Source organism: Coffea eugenioides, chromosome 1 (assembly GCF_003713205.1).
Source record: "Coffea eugenioides isolate CCC68of chromosome 1, Ceug_1.0, whole genome shotgun sequence".
Lineage (NCBI taxonomy): Eukaryota > Viridiplantae > Streptophyta > Magnoliopsida > Gentianales > Rubiaceae > Coffea > Coffea eugenioides.
The window spans coordinates 44,607,721-44,630,166 of record NC_040035.1 but is presented as its reverse complement, the minus strand read 5'-3'; the positions used below and the strand labels follow the sequence as shown (position 1 = coordinate 44,630,166).

Genomic DNA, 22,446 nt, shown 5'->3' with positions numbered 1-22,446 from the left:
CAAAGGTAGTTAACATAATTTTCAATGTTTAGTATTTTTCTTACATGTCGGTCCTCTGTTGCTTTTAAATGTTTAGAATATTATAAATATTTGCTTATTAAGATACACAATAACTATCGATATAGTGTGCCTATAATTCGAAACAAATAAAATGGTTAGAATATTATATTTGTCTATTAAGATGCACATTAACTATAGACAAAACAATAAATTTATACGTTAACTATCCTTAAAAAAAAAAATTAAAGTATGCCTATAATTTGAAACAAATGTAAAAGGGTAAGCGAACCTATATTTATAGATGGGGGCAGTGATAATCAATAATTTGATTCTCATCTATTTTCCAATTTTAAAAATTACCCCGGGCTGTACAGTGGCGCTTTCCCGCATCCCAAACGGAACAGCCGCTTAACTGGAAAAACCCTAAACCCTTGCGCCATCTTTCATGGGCGGTTGGTCCGCATAAACCTTTGACGTCCACCGTTCTCCACCCTGCGGCAACACCTCTTTCGAATCTTTTCTTCAGTTTCCCGAAATATTTTTGAAGGAACCTATAGATATTTCAAGTACTGAACAAGAATGGGGACTTCAATAGCTTCGCAGTTACAGGCACTCAAGTCAGTGGTAAAAGTCGACACTGAGCCGCCCAAGAAACCCTTTACTCGACCTTCTATTCTATTTAATCCCAAAGATGCTGCGGATATCGACATCGACACCATTTTTAGCCTTGCTCTCTCCGGTACAACAAATTAATGTCTTTATCAATTCTCAATATTCGCTTTTGAATTATTTGCACTTCTGGAGTTTATGTGTTTATCATCGCCTTTTCAGGTTTGGAGATTCTAATTAGTAAAGAAGAGAGGTTTCGGAACTACAAGAGTACATTATTCGGTCACAAGAGTAGGGAGTTGGATAGGGAGCTAATGGGTATTGACAAAAATAATCAAATTAATAATGACATTTCTTCATATTTGAGGTTATTGTCTGACCATTTTGAATTAGTCGCTGCTCGAAGGACACTTGAGTACTTGATACGTAGATACAAGTAAGAGTTACTACTGTTATTTCCTGCTGGCCTTGTCATTATCTACGGTCTCCTGACGTTGTTTTCACTTTTGATTTTTTGCTCAAATATAGGATTCATATCTACAACCCAGAAGAACTGATTTTATGCACTTTGCCGTACCATGACACCCATGAGTTTGTTCGAATTTTGCAATTAATTGATACAGGGTGAGGAGCTCTACTTTGATCTCTTTAAATATGTGAATGCGTGCTGTGAAGTGCAACACAATTAGGTGCTTGCCATTCTGCTGCAAGTTCTGTTGTTAAAAAGGTTAAAATGGAGCAAGAGCAGCACATTGGGTGATCCATCTATGTGTGTGTATGTGTGTATACGTATGTGCTTGTGTTGTATGTGGCAAAAATCTCAAAAAAATAAATTTTGATAGTTAGAACTCCCAAATTCTGTTTGATACAGAAATGGTAGATGGAACTTTCTGGATGGTGTCAAAGCATCAGGTGCACCACCACCTAGGAAGGTTATTGTGCATCAGTGCATGCGGGATCTGGGCGTTTTGGATGCCATTTCTGAATATGTAAGTAGCTATTTCTGTGTGTGGTGTTAATTTTTTTTGGAACTCCTGTTATAATTGTGTGAACTTTGTAAATTCTACAGGCAAGGCCAAAGAAGATTCAACCAAAGATTGCTGCTGATTTTTGTACCGCAATTATGATGGAGGTTCTGGGCTCATCGCCAGCTGTTAACAGTGATGCTCTGAGGATAATTCTTCAATATGTTCTTTCTAGACTTGAATCCAATCCCAAAGAGAAACTGCAACAGAAGGTCTCTCTCTCTCTCTCTCTCTCTGGGTTTGGGTGCGTGAGGATTGGCATGTTGTGTGGGTGTGGATGTACAAGTGTGGGATCAGATGCATTGCGGAACTTGATGATATATTTTTCCCACGTTCTCGTGTCTTCATGTGACTTGGTCCAAATTCATGCCAGTTAAATTTGCATATTTTGTTGTTTGTTGTTATGCAACCTGTATTAAGAGTTGATAGAACATATAACGCTCTATGTGTAAGTACATGCACGTATGTTTGACCATATATGCATTAATTATGTCCTTTTTCTACTGATTGTGATCTCCTTGTTACTAGGCAGGGGCACTGATGATTGTTGGTTTGCTAGCCCAAAAAGTGGCATTAGCTCGTGAACCTCGTAGAGCGTTGATTCGCTTGGTCGTTGTTGTTGCTGAAGACTGTGCAAAACAGGCAAATGATTTGCAATGGGTTCGTATGTCATTGATGGCGTTGATTAATATCATTCAGGTACAATTAAACTCTTAGTCAGGCATGCTAACAAAATGAGACTATCCTGATTGGTTTGTGGGTTAAGCTTTCTGAATATGTCTTTTTCTTCAATTTAATATTCCTTTAGTATTGTTGTTCTTCCTTAAGCTCCTGGTGCAAGATTAGACACAGAAAAGCATGGAAGTTAATGCAACAAGTATTCATTGCATATAATCTGGTGATGTCATTTTGCTTTAATTTGTTTGTGATGTTATGGGGATTGTTGTTAATATGTCGTTGGCATTATTTTAAATACTTAGATGGTGGCTAAAGAACTCTATTATGTGAAATTGGAGATATTTGTTTGATTGGTTCTGTTTACCATCTGTCAATTTCTGTCCTCACTTCCTCTTGAAATTATTAGTTGCAAAGTCTGAAGGAGATTCCCAGGAACAGTGTTGATATCCTTGTAAAAATCAGGTATTTCTCAAATACCTTTAGACTTTGGTGCATGCAGAAATACATAAAAGTAATAGATACTGTTTTCTTGGTGTGAATATCTGTTTATATCTTTCTAATGCTTAATGTATCAAGTTTTTGCCTTTGAATTTGAAGATGTATTTCAGAGGTTCTTGGTGGACTGACTGAGGAGTTCAATATTGACAAGTTCCTGACTGTGTTCCTGGACTCCCTTCTTCAGTACAGTTCTGAGTACAGGTTGGGAATTTCATGGCTTTCCAAATGTATTATGTATGTACTTCAACAAAAGTACTGTTTCCTGAATACCAAGTCTCGTACCTGCAGTTTTGCTGACCAGAACTACCATTGCACTTTGATTTCATTATTGGAGTCCATTCCTTTGAAATTCCATGTTGATCATGTGGTCTCCAAACTGCTGGAAGTATGCTCAACTATATCCAAAAAGATGGATCAGTCAAACGCTTCGGAATCAGGTTATCCTCTTTGAACATCAGAGCATTCTTTCTGCTGTTTTTGTGTCAAGATTTGTATTCAGGGCTTTTCTTTTCTTGAATTCTCTTTTTTTTTTCTTGGTGTTTATTAAGCTTTATTCTGTCTCACTGTGCAATTTGCATTTTGTAGTGGGAAGCCAACCTAAGGAAATTCTAGTTTCTCTATATAAAAAATATCCCATGGAGCTACGCCAAGCTATTCACAAGATTCTTCAGGTTTATTCGGTCTTAATTCTCTAGTTTTATTTCTATTTCAACATTATAAAAATGCAGACAGTCACATGCTAAGGCACGCACACTTGTCTACTGGTGCAAATTCATGTGTACATATTTCAATTGAACCTCTCTTTCTCCTGGAGGTAACTTGTATTGAACAAATATTCCTATTTGGTGTTGATTTTTCTGTTCCATCTAGGATACTGAAGTGCAATCTGGAAAAGATGGATCAAAACATGAAATCCTTTCCAGGATTTTAGATGGAGATGGTGATTTCTCATTAGAATTTCCTGATTCAAAAACTTGGTTTGCGCTCGAACATCCAAAGGTATCATTTCTTCCATTCAGTAAAGATGATTCAATCTTGTCCACAGCTTAGCAAATCATGCTCTCACCAGATGCAATTGACGTTTGTTTATTTCTTAGTAATTTAATTATATAGATCGATGTTATCTATTATGTCCTGGATATTCTTGACACCCAGGTTGCAGTTTTCTTGACTTATATTTTTATTGACAGGCTGAGGTACGCCGTTCTGCACTGTTGGGGTTGGATGCAGGTGGAATTCTGAGATATAAGGCTGTTAATTCGAAGGTGATATATTAATTTTTCAACATAATTGTGTAGTTTAAATTTTTTGTATGTAGCTTTTGAAATCTCCCTTTGTGGGATATTAATGTTTCATTGTCTCTGTTATTTAAGTTTTATTTTGGTGTTTGAAGTTTTACGTGTCTAGTGGATGCAAGATCCAATCTTCATTTTTGCACCCACCTCCTTTTCGCTGCTTAACACTAGCTTTATTGGCTGTTCAGATGTTCGACATTGTTCAAGATGCAGTACTGCGTCGACTTCAAGATGATGATCTGGCTGTTATTCAAGCAGCTTTAAATGTGCAGAGTCTAGATCACATGATAAGTCCTTCAATTCTTCTTGGCACCATCCAGAGTGTGCTTAGTAGATGCATTAAAATTTTGTTGATGGGTGAGTGTGCGTTGCTTTAATGCGTCCCTTGAAACAATTGCATATGGTGCATGTTCTACATTCTGTTGTTTAGTAGATGCATTAAAATTTGGTTGATGGGTGAATGCACTTTGCTTTAACATGTCCCTCGAAACAATTGCATGTGGTGCATGTTCTACATTCTGCACTGTTGAGTGGGTGATATAGGGGATAACACAGCTGATTGCATAATGAATGACATAACCTAGAAGGAACAGACATTGCAGGTTCTACATTTTTTACTTCACTGAATTTTCTTCAAGCTTGACAATTTTAATGTGCTAAATACATGTCAAGCGGGTACACTCATTTTATGGTTTCTATGCATGTAAGGACTCATAATTGTTAACGGTGACTAATCGCATAAAATAATCTGTGGCCATTTCTTTGAAGTTGGAGCTTTTAACCATCAAGTGATAGTTGGATCTGGCAAAATTTAGGGTTCAATTTCTATTTGAATATAGCCATTACAAATGTGCAAAGTAGTTCTAATGATCTGAATATGCTCACAGTTTTTAAGAAAAATTTGGATATACTTGTCATGAGTTGGTAGTGTTATCAAGTAGCATTGTATAAGTAGCACTCTTCTTAAACAGTATTTTCCGTTGAAGATATCTTTTATGCATTGCTTTTACGTTCCTGTTAAATAATGCAGGTGCATCTAATGAAGCATCTATAGCCAGTGAAGTTGCTGTGTCATGCTTGCAGCTAGCAATCACAAGTTTTAAAGATCAAGATGAATACATGAAACCTCTAGCAACAATGATTTTTCCTCTAGTTCTTATCCTACCAAAGGTTCCTTTACAGATCAGAATGATTTTTTTTTGAGTTTGCATAATTTTTCTTCTTTTGTTGATTTCTATTCTCTCTTTGGTGCCTACCTAGACACAAAGAGTGAATTTGAAAGCTTTGGAACTAGCCAAGGGATTGAAGTGGCCTTTCTATAGGAATCTAATCGGTCTTTCCTCGTCAAAGGAGGTAATTTTCCCTCAATGCCATAGCCTTGTTGCTATCTTTATTGGCCTATTGCTCTAAATTGGTCTTTCTTAACCTGGAATGTACCACGAAAAATCTTTCAGTGCAAGATATGTCCATCCACTGGATGAAAGAATTTTCCTTTCCTCTCTTTATGAGTATAATTATATTCGTTTTATTTGGAAAAGAATGGAAGTATGCTTAATTGATGTCCCTTATAATCTATCGAGTCTGAAGAAGGGTCTTGGCTGAAGTTTTTGTCGTTATAATACTTATTGGAGGGACCCTTTTGCTTTCTTTTAGTGAGTGGAAACAAATCTAGCTTTTTGGAAGTTGTGATGATAACAAGGTTAGGTACTGTTGGAGGTGGTTGTCCAAGCATGTAATCCTTCTTCGGTTGTAGACTGGAAACATGGTTATAAATGTAGCTTTAATGGTAGTTGTATTGCCCATCATCTATACCATTTTTTTTTCAGAGATTTTTTTTAGACAGGTGCACCGTCTAATTAGAAATTAATACCTGACTATGTCTTTGATTTAAAGCTGGACATCAAGGCAAAGTGAAATCCCGTTCCTTGCTTTGAAGCTGTACTTGAATTACATTACTATCATGGAAAACACAGTAACGTTAAGTACTGTTGGCTGATTTTTTTACCTTGTTTGAGCAGACATTGTCCTATGCAATTTCTCGTATATAGATAGTTGGTATTGGGTCAAGATATCAGATATCAAGTAAAGTGGGTCATTAAAGATCTTTCTAGATATCGTCCCAAGAGTTTATGAATTACTGAGCAGTCAGATCTCAATTTGATGCAGAAATTTGGACTTGAGCGTATGTCTTCAGTAAATTTGGATAATATCGGCAAGTTAGCAGAAAATTTTCGGATGCACCATGAAGAGTTGATACCTTGGCTTTTGGAATGCTCCAGTAGATTCCAGCTATCAAAAACATTGCTCTTTTTAATCCTTTTGCAATCATTTATGGTTCCAAAACTAGGTAACTTGCTGTATCTTACTTTTTTCCTCACTGTTAGCCTATAGACTACCTGTATTGTTGGCTTCAGAAAGCTATAACTAGATGTTCTCAGATTGTGTAACAGTTCTTTCATGAGCATGTAGGAGAAATTAACAATGGTGACTGCTAATCGTTTTTGTATAACAGAAACCTATTTATTGATATTTCAACTCCTAGGCTCACTTATAACATGCAACATTTATCAGAATGTTCTCTACTTTGTTACAACTTGTGAGTGCATTGTGACTGATGTCTGTTGATCTTTTTTCTTCTAGGGGAAAAGGGGGGGGGGGGGGTTTCATGATGTTTGTGCTAGTGGATGCTACTGATGTTATCCATTGGCCAATTGTTTGTTGATTTATTTTGGCGGTCTATTTCGAGACAGTATGAAGGTTAAATTTGGAAAAGTAAAAGGTAGGAATGAAGTTAGGTTGGACGTGGAGAGCTAATTTTGCTTAGACTTTATGTTAATGTTCTACAGAGGTCCTCCTTGACTCCCCATTTAGACGTTGCCATCTTTCGTCTTGAACACTTCTTTATCATGATGTGATTGTTTTCACCAATGATATCTTTATACTAAAGAAAAGCAATGAACTTAAGCTTATCTATAATGATTGCTAAAAGGCTGAAAATATTATTAATTGGAGGTTGAACATCTGGCCTAGTCTTCTTTTTCCTCTCTGGATGTGATGCTATTTGTGTTGAACTTAGTAGGATGTTGGCTTTCCATTTTTATTCTCCTCTGTGTTGGGTGGCTGTATGTTTATTACTTCGTGTTTTTGGTGTTTGTAACAGTATCCACAAGTCAAATTTATCTAGTTATTCTATTGATGTGTTCCAAACAGCTACTTTCCAGTCTAGAGCAAGTTCTCTCAACCTTTTTGTGTTGACTTTTTCATGAAATTCCAGATCTTTCCGTTGTCCATTATATCCCTCAATCTATAGTCGAGGCAGTTCTGAATCTTTATCTTTTTGTTTGTTAATCTAGTATAGCCTTAATAAAAATATGTCTTCATTAGAACCTTTTATTGCCAAAAGTCATGACCTAGTTTTTTGTCCTTGTATATTGTTATTTTTTAAGTTCAGTCAAACACTTTTTTTTCAAGGATTGGAGTCAAACACCGTTAGCGTGGACAATTATGCTGCGTTTTTCCTGTTGGGCGACGTTTAAAGTTTTGCCTTCTGTAGTGCATAGTGTTTATGCAAACTTTAGTCTCTAAATCTATTTGCTTCTATGCTAAACTTACACCCGCCTTTCCTATCCATTTTCTTGTTTGCCAGATTTTGTTCAGTTTTCTGCATTATATGATGCCTTGTTTCCAATCCTTCAACGTGAGTGGGAAATGTTGGAGTCAACTGGGAATGTTGCTTTTGCAGAAGCGGTACGAGACTTTAAGATTGTTTTAATTATTTTTTGTTATCAAATTTTATGGCATTTTTTTTTGAGCTATATACTACGTTGCATGGCTGATTTTGATAACTTGTTTTGCAGTCCAACTTAAGAATGCTGGATGGGGATTGCAGAATGTTTGTCGAGCGTCTATTTGACAGCAGCGTCAATGAGTTGGCTTCTGAGATCCTAGTTTGTTTATTTTGGAGATTGGTGGAGGCATTTGTTACTGCAGCACCTGACGCTGTTAGTTTTGTTGCTGATCCTTTTGACTTGTGAGTACATTTGACTTTTCTAAGTAAATTTCCCTATTGAATGTGGTCCTCTTTTGTTTTTGCAGGATAAAAATGCAATATGGTTATGCAAGCTTAAGAACCTTTATGTATTCTTTGCATCTCAGTCAAGTCAACTTTTCAAGAAGCACCTTACTCACCTTGTCACCAAGTGCAAATCCTCGTTGTCTGAGTTTCTCCCAAAGTTGTTCACTGAAGAAGGTTTCTGCTAGGCAATCCTTTTATTCTTGCTGTCATGATTGTTTGTCTTATCCTGTCAAATTTATATCTTTCATTACATGCACAGATTAGATTATTATGCATTTGCCTTTGTAAAGAATGCAGCTTATTCCTAGATTGAAAATTCTGAGTCTGATCTCTGTAGCACTTAATGATCTCTGTTGGTGATAGCTTTTTTGAAGTATAATGTTCTGAAACTATAATGTACAGATATAGAAATATTATAATACCTTTTGTAATCTGATATGCAATCCAAATGTTAGTAAGGTTAGAGCCTCGGAAATGCTTTGCCTGCATAGTATGCCATATCAGCTATGATCAATTGTTGAAAACTTCTTTATGGTTACCCATTCACTTCTTTTTCCTGTTGAGCAATTGATTATGTTGCCAGTTATTAAACTAGAAAATTTGAGTAGTTTAGCAATTCTTTTTGAGTTCAATCTGTTTTTTATCATATATGCTTTCCTTGGTTGTTCTTTTGCCACTTCCAGCCCCTTCTTTTGCAACCATTTTGTGAATTAATGGGGTTGTATTGAATTACAATTCACTCTTTTAATTTTTTAATCACAAGAGGACAGGGAAATTGTTTATTATTTGTAGGACTGCTTGGAATGATCATTAATTGCATTTTTCTCAATGTTTGGTCATAGGTTTAAAATAATTATATCACTCTAAACTGCTAGGATTATATTTAGCAGAGTAGTATAGAAGCTAGCATACCTCCTAGGCTATAAATCTTGCAAACACTAATCTCAGTCCAATCCTGAAAGAAGTTTTGAAAGCAAGAAGAATTATGCTTCTTATGATTATTTGCATGAGTTTTGCTTTTTGCTTAGGTTTATAGATATATTAGTTGCGAACCTGATAACAAATATTGTAAAATATGTTTTACATCAACAATTTTTTGGCACATGTAGCTTATGAAAACTTTATCATGCATAATTCTGGCAGATATTACTAGAAATATTACACATTAAACTTTAAGTACACGTTGCTTGTAAAAGATTGGAATTATAATCATTATATGCATAAATCACATACAAAAAATTGATTGTGTTTTTGATGGTTAACCTTTGGTATTATGAAGAGCTGAAGCTTAAGGTCTTTGTTATTATTGGCATTGTGGACAGACGCTAGGAAGCTTATTTTTAGAAACAAATTGGAGTTGATATATAGAAGTAAAAGACTTGCTCTGTGAGTTAGAAGTGGTAAATTAGCTTTTTAGTGTGTTGTTTGATATGCTTTACCTATTCTATTTGTTAAAAAAAGTTTTTCCTGTAGCTTTTGAATCATAATTTCTTGTCTTTTGGACATTTTGGGTGGTTTGAAAATTTGCAGGGGTTTGTTCACGAGTCCAAGTTGAGAGTCTTCATTCCTTCGTGCATCTTTCTTCTCAGTCAGATGAGAATTTAGGAATTCAAGTGCTTGCTGAATTTCCTTCTGTTCTTGTCCCTCTGGCTAGTAATGATCAGGTTAGCACATTTTTTTACAGCCATTGTAATCTTGACAGGAATATCGAGCACAATATAAAAATTAGTATAAGGACTGTCATATCTACTGTCCATATGCTTGTGTCCTCAACGTTTAGGATGTCAGTTCATCTGGCTGAGTAAAGAACTTGTTTTTCCTTGATCAATTCCAAGAAATGGAATTTTGCAGTGCATCCCTTTGAAAGTTGTCGTCTAACTAAAGTTATCAGAGTAGCTTTTGCTTTCCATATGATGAATATTCTTCTATCTCTAGGATGTAAGGATGGCTGCCATTAGCTGCATTGAAGGATTATTTACAGTGTGGTCACGTGTTAACCCCTCTGGATGTAAAAATGGTATGACACTTTGCAATAAAGACTCCTTGGTGTGTTGCATTTGCGTGTTCTCTCTTTCTTCAAGTGGGATTTGTCTGATATAGAAAGTTATCAGGAAACAGTGCTGTTTGGGTTTACTTTCTTGGGGAGTTCTTCAGCCTGGTGGTTCAGCAGAAGAAGCTAATATTATCAGACCAGAATGTTCTTCCATCTATTTTCAAGTCTTTGTTCAGCTCCTCTACTGATAACCTTTTAGTGCAACCGAATATTGGAAAGAGGTAATTGTTAGTTCTCTTATTTGCTCATCAACATTTTTGTTATTGAATGCTACTGGATCACCTTCATTGGAATTATCTTGGCACCCAGGCATTCCCTGAACTTGGTGAAACAAGTTTCTGATTTCACCATACTGGAGAATCGAACTGTTTATGTTGCTTCTTGTTGATTTTGCTGGCATCTTCCTTAAAAATTGATACAGCATTACTTTGGACTTTCAAAAAGCAGCTCAAACTTATTATCATTATTAGAATTTTTTTAATGGGTTTCGTTAATAAATTTGTCAATTTACTTAACGGTCCCTTTTTTATTGTCATTTCCAGGTTTGATGCGTCGACAAAGGATGACTTCCTGGTTTTCTTGTTAGGCTCAGCATTAGGGCTTCCTGCCTTTGCAAAGGTTGGATAATTGAAATGAGTTTAATCCTGCTTTCATGGTGTAAAACAATTTGATTTGTACCGAGGATTTCACTTGAACACTTACGGGTTTTGTCGCCTATGGCAGCTGAAAGTTCTTTCTTTGCTCAAAGGTTTGGGAAGTAAAGTTACAGAAATTACTGGTGTGAAATCATTGCTTCATGATCTTCTGGAAAGGCGGTACCAATATCATGTTTTGCACAATAAGTTAGGTCAGAAATTGTCAAAAACTGATGTTGACATCCTGTGCCTTCTGCTGGAGGTAAATTTCTGATATATGCCTTCTTGCAATATTTCCTATTTATTCTTTAGGATGTTATCATGAGTATTTTGTTGTCTTTGTTTTAGATTTGTACAATGCCTGCATCGCCAGTTGATGGAAATCAATTTGACGATCTTTTGCTAGTTAAGGCATTGGAGGTGAGTCACTGATATGGTAAGCTCTGCTGTTTGTTTGCCTAATAATTGAAGTAATTTACTTATGACTATGCGATTTGTTTCCAGATAAATGGAAGTGTATCTGAAGACCCAGCTGTGGTGGAGCCTTGCTTAACATTTTTGAAGAATCTTAATAGTTCTTTGTATGGAGGTTTAAAGGCTGAAACTCAGGTGCAAATCATCTGCCCTCAGGCCACTAGCTTATTATTATTTATTTTTTAACTGAATAATTAGTATAGCATTTTTCCATAGTTGTTGTATACGTTCCATATATATGTGTTAAGTGGAAAGAACAAATAGCTGATGGTTTAGTCTGAGATTATAGTGCTTTAGTTGGCATTTTCCTACTTTAGATGTGTTGTTACTTTGTGCAAAATATGCAGTTGTTAATTTGTTGTTTGTTGTACTGGTACATGTAGCTGTTTGTTTTGGATCGTTTGTGTCTGCATCAATTGTCGTAAATGGAGTTCAATATCTTGTGTTTTTTTATGTGCTTTGTGGATTAACATTAGCTTATTTCACTGGTCAATTTTTATTCTCTTTAAATGCTGGTGGCTTAGTAATTTCTTGTCCTTCATTCTCATTTTGGAAAACTCCAGTTTGAAATAATAAGAGATAACAAAAAATTAAGAAGAATGTCAAGAGACAATGTCAAGGTAGAAAATAGTGTGTGGTAAAATTCTATACCAATAAAAGTAATTGACTATTAAAGTCCATAAAGTGCCTTGATTGATTAATTAGATAAAAGACTTTACAAGTTTAAGTTTTTGAGCTATTAGATATTATAATGAATGATGTTCACCAAAATGATGAGCAATATGCTTGTACACTTACTTCTCAAGAGTAAGAAAATTGTCACCTTTCTTCTGCTTAATATTTATGCAGAACTAGAGTTTAACCTTTGACAACAGTCGACTATTTTGTTTTGTGAATATCTGGACTTTTTTTTCATGGAGTTGAGGAACATGAGAAATACCTACTGAATTTGGATCAACTTAGTTGTTTATTGCTTTCTTGTTTTGGAGACAATACATTGCTGTCATGAAGTTTAATTTTGGTTCATTTTTGGCAGGAAATTCTCTTCAGATCTCTTGTTATTCTGTTCCGGAGTGGGAATGCTGATGTGCAGAACTCCTCTACAGAGGCCTTGCTACGGATAAATGTGTGTTCCCGTTTATCTGAAATGTTTCTTCATTCTGCTTTTATTTTATGTCGTCTTTCTGTTGTTTGTCCTGCTGTTGAAATATTTATTTGTTTTGTGGATATTTGGTTTTAAATCTGCTTTGAAAATATTTTGATTTCATATTATAGACCTAGTGGTTTCTGGCAGAGATGGAATAAGTGTTGATTAAATAGGTGAACTTAGATGGTTCAATAAATGGTTTCGTTGCTCATAATATGACGAGTTTCTTGGACTAGTAATCTTTTAGGTATCATGAAGGATTTAGGAGTTGAGATTTACTTAGATCAACAATTTATGGGAAATGTTTTTGTCTTGTCATTCTTGTCACATATTCATCTTGTAAGTCAACAGTTTCTGCCTCCCTGTTCTTTGCCATTTCAGTACTTGTTAGCTGAATGACTCTTTAAGGATTTGTCTACAGGTACTTTCTGTACCACGATTCACTTATTGCAAATTGGTTTATGCAGATTAGCAATTTGGTTGTGAGCAAGATGCTTGATTTCGCAGCAGGTTGTATAAGTAGTTCTAGTGGTTCTGCTGTTGCGAAGAAGAAAAAGAAACCAGTTACTCATCAGGACTCTGATATGTTAGGTGATTTGTCTCAGCAAGGAGAGATTGCAATCTCTTTCCTTGGCTCTCTGCTTGACATATTGATGTTAAAAAAGAACATGGAAAACAGGTTTGTCTAATGGAATATGAATGGCTCTACCTTATTTGCTTCCAGCTGTTGTTGATAAAGTGCTCTGATTATTCCTTTCTACTTATTGTCAAACAAATTCACTTATGCTCACATTAGTTTCCTGTTTATATGTAGATCTTCTCTTCTGGGTTCATTGTTTAAACTTCTTCATCTGATTTGTATGAGTAATGAGGGGGTGCTTGGGACAGTGGATGAAGCCAGCAAACATATCGAGGCATCATCTGGAGTCTCTCAGACTGTTTCCAGCAGTCGAGTTTACATTAAACAGGCATTGCTATTAATCTTGGAAGACATTGCTTCATCAACCGTAAAGGATTCTCCAGAACAGGTTTTTCTCTTCCACTGGGATTCAATATTGTTCAGTATCATGCAGTTGCACTTAGTTTCGACATAGTGAGTCATGTTTATGTTCAATTCCAGGATGACATTTCCCATGTGTTCGACTTGGAACTGCTGGTTAAATGTGCTAGTTTGGCAAGTGACACATCCACGCGCAATCATGTGCTCTCATTGTTCTCCACTGTTGCAAAGATCATACCAGATAAACTTTTGGACCACATTCTGGACATACTGAATGTCACTGGTGAATATGCTGTGAGCCAGGTTTGTCATTCTAGTTACAATTGTACACTTTTAACTCCCTGTGGTTTCAAAACCTATAATTTAACCCCTATGGTTTGCAATTAAAGTGAAACTGTTAGTATTTTTGTTAGATTTAATGGTCAAATTAGAATTGTCAAGATATTTCATTGAAGTTAAGATGAAATTATCAAATTGTCCTTTGAGATTAGGTAAAGATAAAAATATCAATAAGTTGGGGACGAGATCAATATTATATTTTCTTTCATCATCTTCCCAATTGTGCAATCCCTAATCTGAACACCGCAACGCAAACATGCAGAAAACCAGAACCAAAACAGATCAAACAAATTTCTTGATTTGTACGAATACGAGTATATGTGGGGACCTGCACTGTTTCACTTAAGGCTCACAAGCTGTGAATTGAATTCAAAATTTTCTTCAAACCTTTTGGTTATGTGAATAAACTTGAAGTCCACATACTTCATCTTTGGTGTGAAATTGAAAGTACAGACTCTGGGACATTGTTACAATTCTGACTTCAAGCAGCAGGGTTAGTGATAAATTCATATCTATGCCAAAAAAAAAGTGGGAAGGAGAAGGAAAGAAATAAGACTTTTAAGGTGGAGAAATGGGCAGAGGAGAAGGGTAGTGTGGAAAGTGGCAGTGGGTTTGGGGTGCTGGTGAGCCAGGGTGTGGGGTGGTATTGGAGGAGAAAGAGAGTGAGAAAGGGCGGAGGAGGGCAGTGCGAGAGAGATTATTGAGGATGGAGGAGGTGGTGGATAAGGAGGAAGAGAGGGAGAAGACTCTTTTTTCCCCTTAATATATTACTTATCCTAATAATCAAATGACCAATGTAACCTTTTGTCTGCTAAATTTAACAAGAAGACTAACGGTTTCACTTTAATCCCAAACCCTAGGTGTTAAATTTTAGGTTTCCAAACCATAATGAGTTAATATTTACAATGGCTTAGCCACAAGGGTGTTTTTTGTATTCAACTTTTTTTTTGGGGTTCCTTCTTAGTTGTATGCCTGTTTTCATGCTGCATTACAACTATTGTGCCTACAGGATTGTGTTGCTTGTGTTTGAAGCATTATATGTTGGCTGTACATTTGTTTACTTCTCAACCCTCAAATCCAAGTTTGTGTTTTCTCATAGCATGTCTGAACTTAATAAAATCTCTCCTACAGTGGGATTCTTATTCACAACGTGTATTTGAAGACCTCATATCTGCAGTTGTCCCATTTTGGTTGTCAAGGACTGGTGACATGGAGAAGTTGCTTCAGGTAATCTAATTATTGGATCTTCTATGGTATGCGTGTATTCTGCAGTCGCAGTAACTGTTTGCATAGACTTGATTTTGCTTGCTTGTATTCTAATGTGGCTAGAATTTTTCTCCTTCAGATCTTTGTTGATGTACTGCCCCAAGTTTCCCAGCATCAGAGGCTCTCAATCATTGTATGCCTCTTGAGGTATAAGAAAGGAACTACTTTCGGTGCTGGTCTATAGTTTGAGCTTCTGTTTACAATCTTCTTTTACAGGAATCTGGGAGAGAGCAGAAGCTTTGGTTCGTTATTGTTCCTCCTGTTTCATTCCTTAGTCTCAAACGAGAGTCTATTCACCTTTTTTGATGGAGAGCCTTCTATAGATGCCATGATAACTGTAATCAATACAAAATGGGAGTATTCATTTGCCAGGCAATTATCTGCACAATATTCATGCATGACATGGCTTTCTTCACTCGTATTGCTGCTCCAGAGAATAGGAATCAGTCCTTGGAATGAACAACATTATATGCTGTTGGTAGTTGCAATGCAGTTTGTGTTAGAGAAACTGCAAGATCCTGAGATTTCTTTCCTGCTTGATTCAAGAGAAGATATAGATTCAATTCAGGTTTGTTTATGTTCTGTTTGATAGTTTGTTCGATGAAGGATTAGGATTATTGTAGTTTATGATGAAAAGCTCAAACATAAGGAACGTGACTGGGCTTTAGATTGTCCATCCTTTGAGCTAATTTGGAACATATTTTCCCTTGTCTTAGTAGATTCTAGTACTTTCACTTATTAAGTGCTATTGTATTATTTTATGATGTTTTGATTTCATAAATTTTACATTTGGTTTGAAGCTTTTTCTGATGTAGAGAATTCAGCTGTTTGTTGCTATTGTTTGGGGGGGCGGGGGGGGTTTTTGAGATCAGTCATTTTGGTTGAGAGGCTTACAGTGCAGTTTTAAACCTCCTCTGGAATTCAATGAAGATAGATGACTTGATTGGTTCTTACACAAGGATGTTTGAGTGATGCAAATTTCGATCAACATTTTCTTGGTTGAAGGGCCATTCATCTGGCTTTTTTATCTTGGAACTATATCCTTCAGTTAATACTACAATGAACATCAAGTCTTCATATTTATTACGTAATCTGTAGTGATGGAATTTGATCTTCAGTACCATGTCTGGAATTGAGGGACTTGTCACATTGGTGCTCCTGTTTTGCCAGATGGAGTCTTTTTTTTTTTTTTTTTGTTTAGTATATAATCCTCTTGTGTTCCTCTTGTTTTTGCTCAATTCTCAAGTATTGTATCAAGAAAGACAGTCTTATGGAGCAATTGATTCCCTCCATGTGCTGTAACTTTGACCTGAATGTTGTATCTTTGCTCTGCAGACAACACTAGGAGCTCTTATGGAGCAAGTTGTTTATCTTCTACATTGGGTTAATGCACGAAAAAAGCGAATAGGTGTTTTTCTGGCTACAAAAAATGGACTAAAGGACCACTGTCGTGTTGTTTTGAAGACTATTGCAGAGGGCCTGGTACCGTTGTCATACTTCAAAGTGATCATTCAATTGCTGAGACATGATGACAAAAATGTGAGAAAGAAGGTAAGAGGAGTCTCTGTGTTGTCTGGTAATGGTGGTTTTTTGTGTCTGTTAGAGAAATTTCATTCTCTCTTGAATAATGTCAACCCTGCCTTCTCAGTTTGTATAGTTGATTTATGCTTCACTACTTAATTGGTTTACATTAACACGAAGGATCATGTGATATTTATGGTAGACAATCAGCCCTTTGATTTTGATGATGGTGATTTTGTTAGATTGTTTACCGAATGTTTAAGCTATGTGGTGCAAGTAGTCATATGCAGAGTCTTGTACCTATTTCCTCTTTTTTTTCCAATCAGCATGCCTGTGTTTCTATGGATTCCTTTTTGCTTGCTCTCTAATTCACATATATTAATATGTTCTCTTGTGGAAACAGGCTCTTGGGCTTCTATCTGAAAAGGTAAAAGAAAGTGGCACCATCAACAAACTTCAGGAAAGACGGCAATCTAAGAGAAGCCTTAGAAACTCATGGCTTCACTTTGATGAGAGTGCACAGATATCCTTTGATGAATTGTGTTTGGAAATATTGAAGTTAGTTGATGGTTCAGATGATAACTCGGGTGGTGCTTCATTGAAACTCACTGCTGTTTCAACATTGGAAGTATTGGCCTACAGATTCCCCTCGGATAATCCAATTTTTGGCATGTGTCTCAAATCTGTCAGTAAAAACATCTGTTCAAACAATTCTGCTGTTTCTTCTGGTTGCCTTCGTGCAACCAGTGCTTTCATTCATGTACTTGGTCCGAGGGCCCTGTCTGAGCTCCCTGGTATCATGGCATGCATGTTCAGCAGATCACGAGATATTTCTGTGCCTGTTGCAGAAGAATCCAAAAGTCATGATGTCAGTTCTTCTACTGCATCGAGAACTATGAGGGACTCTGTTTTCTTGTCTGTCCTCATTAGCCTAGAGGCTGTTGTCGATAAACTTGGTGGTTTCTTAAACCCATATCTTGGTGATATTCTGGAACTTCTTGTGTTGCATCCTTGGTATGCTTTTGCAGGAGATGTCAAATTAAATTTGAAAGCTGATGTGGTTCGGAAGCTTGTAACTGATAAAATTCCTGTAAGTTTTTCCATCATAATCTTTTGCACCTCCTATATTATGGAGCAATTCTGAACCTGTTCTTGGCCATATTTCCTTGAGCAGGTTCGACTTCTACTTCCTCCTTTGCTGAGGATATATACTGATGCTGTAAAGTGTGGAGGATCAAGTGTGTCTGCTGTATTTGAAATGCTTCAGAATATGGTGACTGCAATGGATAGATCTACTATCAGCACTTATCATGTGCAAATTTTTGATCTTGGTCTGCTGGCTCTTGATCTTCGTTGTCAGCATCCTGATTCGATCAAAGATATTCATGTTGTGGAGGAAAAAGTGATTAGTTCTATGGTCTCTCTGACTATGAAACTTACAGAAACAATGTTCAAGCCACTTTTTGTAAAGAGTATTGAGTGGTCAGGATCATACACGGAAGAAAGGGAGGGAAGAAAAACTATTCAGCGTGCTATATCGTTCTATGATTTGGTGAATAAACTTGCTGAAAGCCATAGGTAAATCCATTTGCTCATACTTGCAACATGAACGTTTTCTTAGATTTCCATTAAATTTTGTATTAATAGGTGATACATAAGCCAGTAAATTATTTTCCAGAATTACAAGCTGAAGTTACTTGGCAATGCATGCTAAGGTCAAGCTCAGTCATAGGATACACCATAAGTTGCTTTTTAGTACTTTACCAGAAGTTAACACTTTGACTAGGATTTCGGTTTATGATCTCTGAAATGGAATGCTTTTTTCTTACTTCTATTTAAGTTGTTTCCATATTTGATTACGACAGCAGGTTGAAGATGTTAGGGAAAAGATTACAAGATTGTCACATTTGTTTCATGGGCTTCCAGCAGTCTAGTGATCTTTAATTTGTTGCACAAAACAATTAAATCATTTTATAGGGAATATTCTGATATATAAATAGAGATAATTTCAAAAACCTCCCTTGAGGTTTTTTCTAATCACACCTAACACCCCTCAAGTTTCTAAAATCACACTTAACACCCTTAGAATGACAACCTTTGTAACATGTCAGCCTTTTTATGTAAAATAATATTAAAAAATATATTTAGTAGAGGGACTATAGTATTCTTCCAATTTTGCCCTTTTGTAAGTTGATTTTTTAATTTTGGAAGATGAAAATAAAAACAAATAGGACTGCAATATTTACATAGAAATTGAGGGGGTGGAAGTACTACAACTGCTGAATTGTATAATTTTTGTAGATTCATATGACCATTATAAGATCTGTGCCAAAGTTTTGGATAGAATGCAAATAAAATTTTTTGAATACTATTTGTTAACCAATTTTTTCAAATAACTTACAATCCAAACACACTAATTGTTTTTGATAATTGAACACCATTATAGGTATATTTAATATTATGCATTATTCATGATTTCAACTGTATCCTAGCCTTTTTCTTCTCCAACTGAATGATTTTTTCAATTTTTATGGCATTTTGTTATTACTTTTAAATAATCGAACATAAATGTTTTTTCTTTTTTCTTGCATTTTCCTGCATAAGAAATATGAAAAGGGCAGAAAAAGAATCAACTTGTGTTTATTTTCATCTTCTAGTTTTCAAAAATCAACTTGCAAAAGGGCAAACGTAGAAGAATATATTAGTCTCTCTCCTAAATATAATTTTTAATACTATTTTTATTACAAAAGTTGTCATTCTAAGGGTTCTAAGTGTGATTTCAGAAACTTTAGGTGTGATTAGGAAAAACCTCAAGGGAGGTTTCTGAAATTATCCCATATAAATATACATATACATGTGTGTTTGCGTGTCTGCATAGAATTTTAACTGATAAACTAGTAGTTTTTGGCTGCTTTCACGTATATTGCTTCTAAATGTTGTTTTCTGGTCTCTTCTTGTTTTAGATGGGTTGTAAGTCAAGCCCCCTTCTACAAATATTGTCATGTATTTTGGGTCACACATTTGGTGTTCTTCCGGGTTTATTTGCAATACTATGAGGTCCAAAATCATTGTTAATATTCAAAATATGCCCTCTCCGACTGTTGGGGTGTCTCATATTTGCCGTCACATCAGTTTTGGGGGAGCCTTAGTTTGGAAATCTTTATTGTAGAGCTAGATAATCTTCTGAAAGGCTAGTCTAAAGAGTTCAGGGACTGGTATATTCTTTTATGTAGAGCTATGTTGCAGGTGGTGGAATAAATTTTCCTATCTCATCCTTTTTGGGATGACCAACCAGAAGGGACTACAGTAGAATATTACCAATTTCCTGACTAAATGTTCTTATTGATTCGTTGTACCTAGGTATTCAAGCAAAACTTGAGAACTTGTGTTTTGCACACGAGTTTTTCTTTGATCCAATGTTTAAGGAGTTGTAAATTTTCTCCTTCAGTACAATTATCTTTTATTTCTAGCTCTATTGTTTGTTTTATCTTGAGATGATCTTGGTTGTTGATTGTGAAATTTTTCCATCAGATCATTGTTTGTTCCTTACTTCAAGTACTTGCTCGATGGTTGTGTGCATCATCTCAGTGAAGATACGCAAGTTACTTTAACTAGAAAGAAGAAGAAGGTGAAGCTTCAGGTGGCAGTGGATGAGAAAAAAGACTCAGGCGATGAATTATCTGTTGGACTGTGGCACCTACGGGCATTGATTTTATCATCGCTGCATAAATGTTTTCTTTATGATACTGGGAACCTTAAGTTTCTTGATACATCAAACTTTCAGGCAATCAGATCCTCCTCATTTTTTTTTATCCGTTCCTTCTTTTACTTTAATTAGTTCCCTTGGAGAGTAGCAGGCATTATGTACAACTACAGACAGTTTAATTTCCTCAGTGTTTGTAATCTCAGCAGCGTCTTTATCTACAGTATAGTGTCTGGCTTGTTGCTGCTCTCATTAGTTTACTTTTTTGGTTTCTTTAGGTCCTCCTGAAACCAATTGTCTCGCAGCTTCTCAAAGATCCACCGTCTTCTCTAGAACAGCATCCTGATGTACCATCCATAAAGGAAGTCGATGATTCATTGGTCGCTTGTGTTGGCCAGATGGCTGTTACTGCCGGCTCTGACCTTCTCTGGAAGCCCCTGAACCATGAGGTGATGACAAGCATTTAATTGTTCAGTTACTGCATAGTCATCTTTATTAAAAATGGAAATGTCTTAGTACATTGCTTAATCTTCCTAGTAATGTGCTCGCGCTTGTCTTTACATTTTGAAAAATCTATGCAGGTGCTGATGCATACTCGAAGTGAAAAGGTACGGGCCCGCATGTTGGGTCTGAGAATTGTCAAATATCTGGTAGAGAATCTAAAAGAAGAATATCTGGTATTCCTACCGGAAACCATTCCATTCCTTGGCGAGGTGCTTGAGGATGTTGAATTACCTGTAAAAACTCTTGCGCAAGAGATACTTAAAGAGATGGAATTCATGAGTGGTGAAAGTCTTCGACAATACCTCTAATGTTGTGCACTTAAACAAGTGCCTTTGGAAATGTCTTCACCGAGCGAGTTAAAAACCAAAATTTTGGCGATGTACCTCATATTTTTGAAGCTATAGGCTTGATAGTTTCTTGTACATATTGACGACACAATTGTGTAGGAATTTGTGCAGGCTATATAGCTGCTTTTCCAGTTTTCTCAGGGTAGCACTTTTGTGGGGTTAGTTTTGTTTTCCTCTTTTACCTGTACGAATAGGCAAATTTGCTGGAGGACCACGGTTGTTGGATTTGGTAATATGTGAATATTTGCCAACTTGTCTTCACGAACATTGGTATGGGTTCCTTCTGACATGTACTCCAAGGCAGATCCAATAAATAGAATTACTCGTAAAATAGTCGCGCTTAATTTATGATAATGGTAAAAATGCTGCCTGAATATATATGTTAAAAAGGAAATATCCGTAGCTGTTGATTCATCTTGTCTGGCATTGGACCATCAAAAAGTTAAATCCTGTCTTCATCACAGCTATAATTTCGGGTCTGTTTCTGGGCCTTTCATTGATAAATTAGCATTTTGAAACCAGTGCAATTCTCAACTTCGAACATACTGGATTCAAGTCTTATTATGCGCAAGTCTTTTGTTGTTTATATGTGCACTTGATTTCTGAAAATTAGATGATGATAAAAGACATAAAAATGTCTGCTACTACTAGGATTCTTCTAGTCACAGAACTGAATTTTCATTGATACCGTGGATTGATTATCAATGTATCGAGGGGTTAATCCTTGCACTCTTGAATTGTATCCAAATTTTTACTTTGGTTCGTGATGCAAAATTTGAACGCTTTATTCTATAAAATCTCAAATCCATTCTGACTTTTATTAGTCTAATCGTTCATTGAATATACAGAAGTAATGGAATGATTGCTGCATTCTGTTAATAGCATATTTTTGCATAATAAGGTAACAAGAGTAGCATATATTCTGGGTGGGTATATTACAATGCATTGTGTTAAATTGTTAACGATCAGGTTTGCAAGTTTTCTTGAAAAAAATTTTGAAATATTTTTTTGACAAAATTTTCAATTACTACGTTCTTATTTTACACATATCATATTGTCAGAGTATCTACTTTTTTATATAAAAAAAAAAAACACTCACAAACTACAATGGAAATGGACGAAAATCAAAGTGTGAGAATTGAGGTATTTGATGTGCGGAATAAATTAAAGTGAACTGAGACTGTGGGATCAGCTCCTTTTGATTGAAATGATGCCCGACATCCCTTCGATTAAACTACCTTAGCACCAACGTTTTGGATTAAAGGGTTTATCAGTTT

At 35.9% G+C, this 22,446-nt stretch overlaps 1 protein-coding gene across 1 annotated transcript; it reads left to right on the top strand.

Moving 5' to 3' along the window:
- Positions 1-381: 381 nt before the first annotated feature.
- On the top strand, positions 382-21,436 carry LOC113778429 (uncharacterized protein At3g06530). Its single transcript, XM_027323841.1, has 39 exons — positions 382-739; positions 832-1,045; positions 1,138-1,233; positions 1,481-1,598; positions 1,679-1,846; positions 2,163-2,333; positions 2,719-2,774; positions 2,910-3,011; positions 3,099-3,247; positions 3,396-3,481; positions 3,681-3,809; positions 4,001-4,075; positions 4,294-4,462; positions 5,136-5,275; positions 5,366-5,458; positions 6,272-6,452; positions 7,752-7,852; positions 7,963-8,106; positions 8,201-8,354; positions 9,711-9,844; positions 10,116-10,197; positions 10,292-10,454; positions 10,776-10,851; positions 10,957-11,130; positions 11,217-11,288; positions 11,373-11,477; positions 12,379-12,468; positions 12,957-13,168; positions 13,304-13,517; positions 13,610-13,792; positions 14,960-15,055; positions 15,174-15,241; positions 15,311-15,662; positions 16,430-16,645; positions 17,019-17,705; positions 17,790-18,193; positions 20,147-20,399; positions 20,597-20,767; positions 20,900-21,436. Exons 1-39 carry the CDS (start codon positions 580-582, stop codon positions 21,128-21,130), a joined length of 6,489 nt encoding a protein of 2,162 aa, XP_027179642.1. The 5' UTR covers positions 382-579; the 3' UTR covers positions 21,131-21,436.
- The last annotated feature ends 1,010 nt before the right edge of the window (positions 21,437-22,446 follow it).

Bases quoted from the DNA above. Each gene is read 5' to 3' on its own strand.
- LOC113778429 (XM_027323841.1), top strand. From the start codon at position 580: ATGGGGACTTCAATAGCTTCGCAGTTACAGGCACTCAAGTCAGTGGTA. The intron at 740-831 runs GTACAACAAATT...TCGCCTTTTCAG, and splicing joins TTTTAGCCTTGCTCTCTCCG to GTTTGGAGATTCTAATTAGT. The intron at 1,847-2,162 runs GTCTCTCTCTCT...CCTTGTTACTAG, and splicing joins AAGAGAAACTGCAACAGAAG to GCAGGGGCACTGATGATTGT.